This window comes from Dasypus novemcinctus, chromosome 14 (assembly GCF_030445035.2).
Source record: "Dasypus novemcinctus isolate mDasNov1 chromosome 14, mDasNov1.1.hap2, whole genome shotgun sequence".
Classification (NCBI taxonomy): domain Eukaryota; kingdom Metazoa; phylum Chordata; class Mammalia; order Cingulata; family Dasypodidae; genus Dasypus; species Dasypus novemcinctus.
Window position 1 is genome coordinate 108,246,910 of NC_080686.1, and position 9,633 is coordinate 108,256,542.

Consider the following 9,633-nt stretch of genomic DNA (forward strand, 5'->3'; position numbering starts at 1 on the left):
CCCCACGGTCCGAGGCCGGGTCCGTCCCTGCGTCTTCCACTGCCCCGGCCCATTCCTCACCAGAGCCCTCGGCCAGGGCAACCTACGCGGCCCTCTCATCGAGAGGGAGCTGCCGAGGGGACCCCCAGCCCCTGCCCACCGCTCTGCGGGCCAAGGCAGCGCTGGCCCCAAGATCAGCACAGGCTGGCCCAGGCGGCCCCACCAGCCCCAGGGTCCACCATGGAGGTGCCTCTTGCTTGGCAGCAGCACGGGGAGCAGGAGGCCGGGGCCTTGACACGAGGCGCGGACAGCCCTCAGGGACACCCCAAGGTCCAGGGGCTCTGCCCCTTTCTAGTCGAGGAAGCCGCCTGCAGGCTCAGCGCCCCGAATCCACAGGAGGCCCCACCCGCAGGGGTCAGCCGCCCCTCCCTCTCCGGGATGGGTACCCACAATGTCTAGACCCCCAGAAGGGCAAGGCAGGGCAGCCATGGCCAGGCACCAAGCTGGGGGCCGGGCAGGGCCGGGGGGTCACAAGTGGGGACCCTGAGCGGACTCCCCCGTGGAAGCGAGGCCACCCTGGGGGCCTGGAGGGCCTCTCGGGACACGTGGCTCCCCTGCCCCCGTGGCAGGAGCCCGCCCTTGGTTTCCTCGCCGTCCCGCGCCCCGTGCCCTGCTCGTCCGGCAAGGACCGCCAAGCTGAAAGCTGGCCCTCTCCAATGAAGGGCAGGCTGGACTTCAACCCTTCCCCGGGGGCCTGGAAGCCCCAGCCGTGAGCTCTGGGGGGTGTTCTGGGGAGCAGGGGGCAGCCGGCCTGTCTCCTCAACAAGGTTTCTCTCTGACACCTGAGGTCCTCGTGTTTCTATGACAGCCGACGACGCCTCTTCCTCCCGCGGTGCGTCCTCATGGCAACAGGCCTGGCCCCGCCCCCGCAGGCCCGAATCAGTGTCCTCCACCCAGGCAGGGCGCTGGGGGCGCCTCAGCTCTGCCCAGGAAACCCAGGGTCCCCATGGGGTGCTGCGCAGAGCGCGCGCCTCTTCCTCTCCAGCGGCGGGCAGGGCAGGGAGCAGGGGACCGTGCAGGACGCAGGGAGCCCAGCGGCCAGCAGCCCTGCTAGCACTTGATCAGGGAGACGCAAGAACGGCGTGCTCGCAGGGGGCTCAGCGCCTGCACCGCACCCTCCCAGAGCACGGCACGCGGCCTCACCGCATGTACGTGCATCAGCTACAGCTGCGGCGGGCGGACACCGAGCCAGGGCTGGGCCTGGAGAAGGCGGGACCGTGGACAGGAGGGCTGAAGGCCCGAGAAGATGGGGCTCCTGGGGAGGGCCAGCCACCTCCCTGCCAGGCCCCCTGCGCCTCTCCATCCTCTGGCCCCAGCCTCGGCACCTTGGGAGGGCCAGAGCCCCGGTCATCCCAAGGCTGTCCCCGACACAGATGGGCTCCCAGATTCTCCAACCCAGGGTCAAACCTCTCTGCCCACCTGCCACGAGGTGGCCTGCGGGAGGCCCGGACCCCTGCCAGCCCCTCCCCCGCGGCTCGCCAGGGCTACCTGGGCCTGCTGAGTGGCCGATACTGCCGCATCTGCTGAGTGGCCGATACTGCCGCATCTGCACAATCGAGCAGCAGTTCCCACCAGCCCCAGCTTTTTAACTTTTACCCACGAGAACAGCCACTCAGAGTGGCCACCATAGGGGCAGCAGCGGGACACAGCAAACTGTGCCAGGGAACCCTGGAGCCCGCCCTCCTCCGGGAATGGCCAGGCAAGGCAGCTGTGGCCCCTGCGGGGGGAGCTGGAGAGGGCCGGCCTAGCTGCCTGGGGTGGCCGCCCCTCCCCCCGGGGCTTCCCCTGCCTGCACGGCCTCGGAACCCCTCCCACCAGCGTCCCCAGGCCCCCCAGGGCCAGCGCTGTGGAACGTGGCCACTCCTGGCTTCCCTTCACCAGAGGTGCAGAGCTGGAGAGCCGTCGTGCCATCGCCGGCCGGCCCCCTCTTCTCACGCACACACCCGCACGGTGGCCCCGCAGCTGCTCCCTGTCCCCGGCTCCTCAAAGCCCAGAGCCCGCGCGTGGCGCACGCGTGCCCGGGGCAGGAAGCGGGCTCCCAGAGCCGGGCACTTGGTCCACGCGGGGGCGCCTGCAGTCCTCCCCGCGCAGAGACGGCCACGCCGAGCACCTGGCGTGAGGCCGGCCGCTCTGGTGCTGGCGGAGGGCCCGGAAGGCGCCGGCGTGAGCCAGGCACTGCGGGAGGGAATGCGTCTCCTTGGAGGGGCTCCCGGGCTCCCTGCCCTTCGGTGGGGCCAGTGGAAAGAAGGAACGTCAGTGCCCGCGAGGGCGCGCACCTGGGGGCTCTCTGCTGCACCCCCACGGGGCAAAGCCGACCACTGAGCCACCCCACCTAGGACGGGCAGCCAGGGCTGCAGGAGCCCCGGCCCGGTTAGGGACATGGCCGGTCACAGCACCATCCCTTCCCAGTGCTGCCCCCCGCCCCAGGCCTCGCCACGCCTCCAGCCACTAGGCTCTCGACTCGGGTGGGCAGGGACCACCCAAAGTCCCGCCACAGTTTCTGCCGGGGGTGGCCCAAAGCTCCGGAAGCGCTCCGTCCCGCCCTCCACGCGCCACGAGCAGCACCCCGGCCCCTTCAGACACTAGCTTCGCCGTCGCCTCTTCAGAGAACTGCCCGGCCGGTGACCACAGGGCCCGCGGGCCGGATTCGGGCCGCCGAGGTGTCACGCGGGGCGGCCGGCGCCTGTCCTCTCGGCAGGCCCCGGCGGCAGCAGGTGCTTCGTAAGCGCGCCAGGGGCAAACGAGAGGGCCGCGGGGGCCGAGCCGCAGCGGGACAGCAGCCCCCCCGGCGCGGGCTGGGTCCAAGGCCCCCGCGCCACGGCCCCGGGGCGGGTCTGGGGGTGCCCCGCGCCGCGCTCCCCGTTCCCCGCCGGCCACGTGGCCCCGCCCCCGTCCCCGGGCCCGCGGGCGTCAGCTGCGCGTGCGGCTCCTCTGGCGGGGCCACGGTACTCACACGCCAGCAAGGACGCGGCGACCGAGGCGGCGGGCGGGGCGGCGTGGGGCGGCCGGAGCGGGAGGGCGGCCCCGGGCGCGCGCGGCAGATGAAGGCCCGGGACCTACCAAGCGCCGCGCGCCGGGAGGAGGCGGCCCGCGCGCGACCCCGCCGCGCGGCCCGCGGCCGCCGCGCGACGCCCCCCGCGGCTTCCGGGCCCCGAACTGCCGGGGAGTCCCGCGGGGCGCGCCCTCTCCCGCGGGGGCCGGAGGAACCCGCCCGGGGCCGGGCCGCCGCACGCGCGCTCCCCCCCCCCGCGCCGCCCGCCCAGTGGACTCGCCGCGCCGGGGCGGGGCTGCCGGGCGGGCGGCGCCAGTGCGCAGGCGCGGCGCCGGGGGGGCGGGGCCGAGCGCCCCGCGCCGGCGAGACAAAAGGGAGGGCCGCGGCGGCCCCGCCCCCGGCGCCCCGCCCCGCGCGGCCCGCGTGTGGCCCCCGCGCCGCCGCCATGTACCCCGCGGGCGCCGCGCCCGGCCCGGCCCCGCGCCCCGCGCCGCGCCGCGCCCGCCGCGCCCCCTCCGCGCGCCCCGCCGAGCCGCCCGCGCCCGCCGCCGCCCCCGCCGCGCGGCCCCGCGTGGCCGTGAAGATGGCCTTCCGCAAGGCCTACTCCATCAAGGACAAGCTGCAGGCCATCGAGCGCGTCAAGGGCGGCGAGCGGCAGGCCAGCGTGTGCCGCGACTTCGGCGTGCCCGGCGGCACGCTGCGCGGCTGGCTCAAGGACGAGCCCAAGCTGCGCTGGTTCCTGGACCAGCTGGGCGGCGAGGTGGGCACGCAGCGCAAGAAGATGCGGCTGGCCAACGAGGAGGAGATCGACCGCGCCGTCTACACCTGGTTCCTGGCGCTGCGCCAGCACGGCGTCCCGCTGTCGGGGCCGCTCATCCAGGCGCAGGCCGAGGCCTTCGCGCGCCAGATCTACGGGCCCGAGTGCACCTTCAAGGCCAGCCACGGCTGGTTCTGGCGCTGGCAGAAGCGCCACGGCATCTCCAGCCAGCGCATCTACGGCGAGGCCGAGCCCCCCGCGCCGGGCCCCGCGCCGGGGCTGCCCGTCAAGGAGGAGCCCGGCGCGCGCGCCTTCGCCGACCGGGCCCCCGCGGCGCCGCCACCCGCCCACGGCGGCTACGGCGACGAGCAGATCTACAACGCCAACGTCACCGGCCTCTACTGGAAGCTGCTGCCCGAGCAGGCCGCGCCCCCGGGCGCGGGGGACCCCGGGGGAGGGGGCCGCGGCCGGCGCTGGCGGGGCGACCGCGTGACCGTGCTGCTGGCGGCCAACCTGACGGGCAGCCACAAGCTGAAGCCGCTGGTCATCGGGCAGCTGCCCGACCCCCCCAGCCTGCGCCACCACAACCAGGACAAGTTCCCCGCCTCCTACCGCTACAGCCCCGACGCCTGGCTCAGCCGCCCGCTGCTGCGGGGCTGGTTCTTCGAGGAGTTCGTCCCCGGCGTCAAGCGCTACCTGCGTCGCAGCTGCCTGCAGCAGAAGGCGGTGCTGCTGGTGGCCCACCCGCCCTGCCCCGGCCTGGCCGCCAGGACGCCGGCCCCCGAGGAGAGCGAGGAGGCGCCCAGGCTCAGCCGGCCTGAGCCCCCGGGACCCCCCGAGGAGTTGCAGACCCCCGACGGCGCCGTGCGCGTCCTCTTCTTGTCCAGAGGCAGCCGCCGCGCCCACATCCCGGCACCCCTGGAGCAGGGGGTGGTGGCCGCCTTCAAGCAGCTGTACAAGCGCGAGCTGCTGCGCCTGGCCGCGTCTTGCACCCGCGGCTCCCCGCTGGACTTTATGCGCAGCTTCGTGCTCAAGGACATGCTGCACCTGGCAGGCCTCTCCTGGGACCTGGTGCAGGCCGGCAGCATCGAGCGCTGCTGGCTGCTGGGCCTGCGCGCCGCCTTTGAGCCGCCGCCCGACGGGGGCTGCGGGGGGCAGCCGGAGGGCGGGCCCGAGGAGGCAGCCGCGCACAGCAGCAGGCCCGGCGACCTCACGCGCCTGGCCGCCCTGGCCTACAAGCGCCTGGCGCCCAAGGAGGTGGTGGAGTGGCTGCACCTGGGCGACGATGGGGGGCTGCCCCATGGCTGCGGGGAGGAGGTGGGCCCGGGTCTGGGCCCCACAGCCCCTCCATCCCTAGCCAGCCTGCCCCTTGGTGCAGGCGGCCAGGAGGAGGCGGCGGGCCTGGCGGCCGAGCGGGGAGGAGCCCCTGTGCCCACAGCCGGGGAGGCTGTCCGGGGGCCTGGAAACCGCCCTGCGGTGGCTGGAGAGCCAGGACCCCCGGGCGGTGGGGCCGCTGACGCTGGTGCAGCTCCGCTCGCTCATCAGCATGGCGCGGCGGCTGGGGGACATCGGGGTCTCTCTGGCGGTCCCGGGGGGCGGGGTGTGACCAGGCCAGCCCGCGCCTCGGCCCCCGGCGGCCTTTCTCCTGCTGCACTCGGAGGGGGGGCACGCACAGTCTCCACACCTCCTCTCCTTGTCCCCGCCCAGGATGGACCCCCCCATAGGTACACAAGCAAGGGCAGGGACCCCAGCCCGCCACACAGCCACAGCACTTACGGGCCGGCTCACGGGTGCCCTCCCTGGCCCCCGTGGAGCCGGTCAGCACCTCCCTTGCGGTCACCGCCACGGGCACTGGACGAAGGCCTGGCACGCCCCCACCACCGGCTTGGAACGGGCACTGGGGCTCGGTGGCTGGGAGTGCCGTCGTGTGGGTGGAGAGTCCCCAGCTGTTGCACACGTTAAGTCTGTTTTCGAAGCTGCTTCTCCGAGGGCCGGGAAAAGGGGGTTAGAGGGCAGGGGCGGCCCGTGGCTGCTTCTGAGCAGGAGCGAGCTGCTGGGCACTCCCGGGCTGCAGCCCGCAGCCCTGCACGGGTTTGCTTTTCCCTAAGAAAATCTCCGGAACGGTGCTCTCCTTCCAGGGGGTGGCAAGGTCTTGGCCAGTGACCAAGCTCCCCTGGATCGCCCCCTTCGGCCACAGCCTGCCTCGCCCAGCCCCAGGCTCACCAACAGGCCCTGGCACTGGCAGCCTCCGGGCGTCCGCAGTGCCTTAGCGCCACTGGCACCATCCTGCGGTGTCCCCTCCGGGCGCTCTCCCCCGCCTCCACAGGCCCCCATGCCGCCCTCTCGCCGCCCTCACCTGTCCCTCACGTGTCCTCCCAGCTCTCCCCGCCCCCGCGGGTTGCAGCTGGGGCAGAGGGACCCGCCAACAGGCTGTTTTCATGGGACGGAGGCTGGACTTTGGCGGTGAGGGAGCTGGAGGGGCGTCGGGGCTGCAGGTTGTTTGGGGGAGAAGCGCTGCTTGGGGTGGAACGTGACCCACGCGTTTCGTTTGGCCTCCAAGATGTTTTTCAAAAACCTGAACCGACTGCCAACATAAAAGAAAAGTAGGAAAGTTCACGAGTCTGGCTCTTGGCTCCCCCAGCCCCACCCAGGCACCTGTGCAGCCCGTGGGCCACCCCCTCCGCCCCCTTAGCAGCTAGCGGCGGGGTCTGTCGTAGGGGGTGAGGCGGCCGTGGCCTCGGGGCGACCTTGGCAGTGCCGGCCGCAGGCTGAGTTTCTTGCAACCCTGGAAAGGCCAAGCGCCCCAGCAACTGGCACCAGGGCCATTCCGTCAGGCTCCATGTGGTGGCAGGCCGGAAGGGGCACACTGTGAGGGGGACAGCGGATGCGCAGGCTTCTGGACCTGTGGCCTGCGCGTTTCCAGCGGGTGAAGGCTGGGGGGCCTGAGTGGCACAATGGGGAGCTACCCCGACGGCAGCCGCTGTGCAGGAAGTGGTGAGGGACTGCCCACTGCCAGCCCCTGGCAGAGCATGTGCAGGCGAGAGGCTTGAACCCAGCAGCACCCCTCGAGCCTCGCCCCGTCCTGGGTGAGGGCCATTCCTTCAGTCTCCTCAGGACACACAGCCCCCCGCCAGGGACCCTGGGTGCTTATCCTGCATTTCCCACACTGGCTAAACCCTAAAGCCCCCCACCCATTTTAAAGTCTCACCTGAGGGACTCTGGATCCAGTGCACAACTCTAGACTGTGTGTTGTTTGAAACAGCAGGGCATACAAAAACCGGATTAAAGAAATGTGATTGTGCCCACCTGGCTCTACCCTGAGTAGCGGTAATTCTAAGACTTGAACAGAAGATGAACAAGAGATCCAGCCCACCACCGACTGGGTCGCCGACTTGCCCCCAGTGTCCTCCCCCTTGAATAAATAACTTGGGCCCATCATTGGGCATCGCCCTAGTAGGCTGCCCTCCAGCTGTGCCCACAGATCCTGGGGCTCTAGTTGGGGTACAGGGGACACAGTGAGCTCTCAGGCCATGGTAAGCAGGAGGGTGGGACACCTCTGTCCCCAGCCCACCATGTTTCCTGAGCCCAGTGTCCTGGGCCTTGGTTGAAATGTTTCAAAAACAAAAATAACCACTTCAAGATTGATTTTATTAGACTCCAATCAACTGTCCTCTCATTCAGCCTGCAAGGTGTCTTCACCCCCACTTTGCAGATGAGTCAAGGTGTGGACTCACCCACCCAACGGATGGCAGAGCCAGGCTCATTGCAGGCAACAGTGGCCCAGGGGTAGCTGCCCCTGGAGGCTGCGGTCCAGGCTAGGCCAGGGGGCAGGCGGGGGGGGCAGCATGCACAGGGCGGGCTGCAGCTTTGGAGGGAGGGGGTGGGGAAGGCGAAGGCCAGGAGGCTGTGGCCGGAGAGGGAGCGTGCAACCTGCACCCTTTTTCATGTCCTCGGCGCTGCTACGTGGCTGCCCTTAGCCCTCGTTTATGACTAAAGTCACAGCTGGTAAGTGGCAGAGCAAGAAGTGACACCAAAAGCTGCATAAACATCCCTGCCATCGACTCCACGCTCCTCTGCCAGGACCGGTGCAGGGGAAAGTGCCGGCAGCCCCACAAGGTCCATCCCACCCAAAGGCGCAGGGCCCCAGCTTGTAATTCCATGGCCTTCCCCGCCTTCCCTCTCGCCCTAACTTCCTGGCGTCCCTGACCTGAAGGGACTGGCAGAAGAGTCCTAGGCTCAGCCCAGGGGCGCTCCGGGACTCCGGCCCCAGGGAGGGCCCTCCAGGGGCGGGAGCTGTCAGGGGCCTGGGGAGGGAAGGACAGCACAGCATGGCGGCTCGCGACCCTGGCTCTCGCGCTGGGAAGTCTGAGATTGGGCGCTCCAGGCGCCCAGGGCCGCTCTGCGCTTGCCCTCGGCGCCCTCCCCGAGACTGTGGGGGCCCCTCACCCCCAGAGCCCTTTGAAAGGCTGCCCCACGGCGGGGTGGGGTGCCACCTGCCTGCGTCGCAGGGCAGGGAGGTGGTGGCGCCCGGGGCTGCGCCTACTTGCTCAGCTCCTTGGCCCGGCCGGTGGCGGCCTCCACGGCGCTCATGGCCGCAGCCCGCAGCCCGCCCTGCTCCAGGGCGTGCAGCCCGTAGATGGTGGTGCCCCCCGGCGTGCACACGTCCAGCCGCAGCTGGGCCGGGTGCTGTTCCCCCTGCAGCAGCAGCTTGGCCGTGCCCTGCGGAGAGCAGTGTTGGGGGCTGGCCACGCGCCGGAGGCGGGCAGCCCCACTCCCACTCAGCCCTCACGCCCCGCTCAGCCCCCCACTGTGCCCCAGCTGCCCAGGCATGCCCCCTCCCCCCGTGCCCTGCTCAGCGCCCCCGTGCCCCTGCTCAGCTCCCTCATGCCCTGCTCATTGCCCCCGTGCCCGGCTTCCCAGCTCCCAGAGGAGGGCCCAGGGCCTGCCCAAGCTCACCAGCAGCGTCTGCGCGGCGAGGCGGTGGGCCAAGCTGGCAGGCATGCCCATCTTGATGGCGCCTTCCGCCAGGGCCTCTGAGAACGTGCACACCTGCAGCGGGGGAGGGCAGGGGTCGGATCCCACGTCCGGGGACCCAGCGCACGGCCGCGGGGGATGCACAGCAGGCTCACGCACGAGGCCAGGCGCAGCAGCCACAGGGCGCCGGCCCAGGGGTCCGCAGAGGCGCTGACCCCAGAGGCCCGGCAGGGCCCACTCTTCAGAAGCGATGACTCCCGAGGGTCCCGGGCCAACGGGAAGGGACGAGCACTCCCTGGGGCTGCAGGCTGAGGGCGGAGGGCCTTGAGGGTGGGTGAGACGACACTCACGTAGGCCACGCCGCTGCCACTGAGGCCGGTGTGGATGTCCACGTAGGCCTCGGGCACCTCCTCGCAGCGCCCGCAGGCCGCCAGCAGGGTCTGTAGGAGTTCGGCCTCGCTGCTCCCGGCGTGGTGGCCCCGCGCCACCACCATCGCGCCCTCCTGGACCAGGCAGGGCAGGTTGGGCGAGACCCGCAGAACCCGCGTGTCTGGAGGCAGCAGCTGGTGGAGAGAGCTGGGGTCAGGGGGCACCCGGCTGCTGGCCCCTCTCCTGCTCCCCGCTTGCAGCTCTGAGAGCTGCAGCAGTGCCAGCAGGCTGGCCCGGGGTCTTTGCCACCCGTCCCACTGTCCGCATCTGGCTTTCTGAAGGGTGAGCATGGCTGGAGCAGGCCGGGCCATTGGGGGACGGGAAGCTGGGCCGGCCAGCAGCACCTCCTCTGAGCCGAGGCCCTCTGATTGGCGAAGGGAAGGTCCACCCTCCGCCTCAGCCCACACAGGCCACCCACCTCCTCCAGGGTGCGCAGAGACAC

At 71.5% G+C, this 9,633-nt stretch overlaps 2 protein-coding genes across 2 annotated transcripts; one reads left to right on the forward strand and one right to left on the reverse strand.

Annotated features, from left to right (window-relative positions):
- The first annotated feature begins 219 nt into the window (after window positions 1-219).
- On the forward strand, window positions 220-5,521 carry TIGD5 (tigger transposable element derived 5). The gene is given in 4 exon segments (XM_004481803.5): window positions 220-421; window positions 1,163-1,248; window positions 2,646-5,243; window positions 5,245-5,521. Coding segments are annotated over 4 exon segments (3,036 nt in total). The 3' UTR covers window positions 5,395-5,521.
- A 1,894-nt stretch (window positions 5,522-7,415) lies between these two features.
- PYCR3 (pyrroline-5-carboxylate reductase 3) lies at window positions 7,416-9,627 on the reverse strand. Its single transcript, XM_058276136.1, has 4 exons — window positions 9,610-9,627; window positions 9,113-9,325; window positions 8,745-8,837; window positions 7,416-8,507 (listed from the first exon to the last, which is right to left on the reverse strand). The coding sequence occupies exons 2-4, from the start codon at window positions 9,254-9,256 to the stop codon at window positions 8,328-8,330; spliced, it is 417 nt and encodes a 138-aa protein (XP_058132119.1). The 5' UTR covers window positions 9,257-9,325; window positions 9,610-9,627; the 3' UTR covers window positions 7,416-8,327.
- Between the last annotated feature and the right edge of the window lie 6 nt (window positions 9,628-9,633).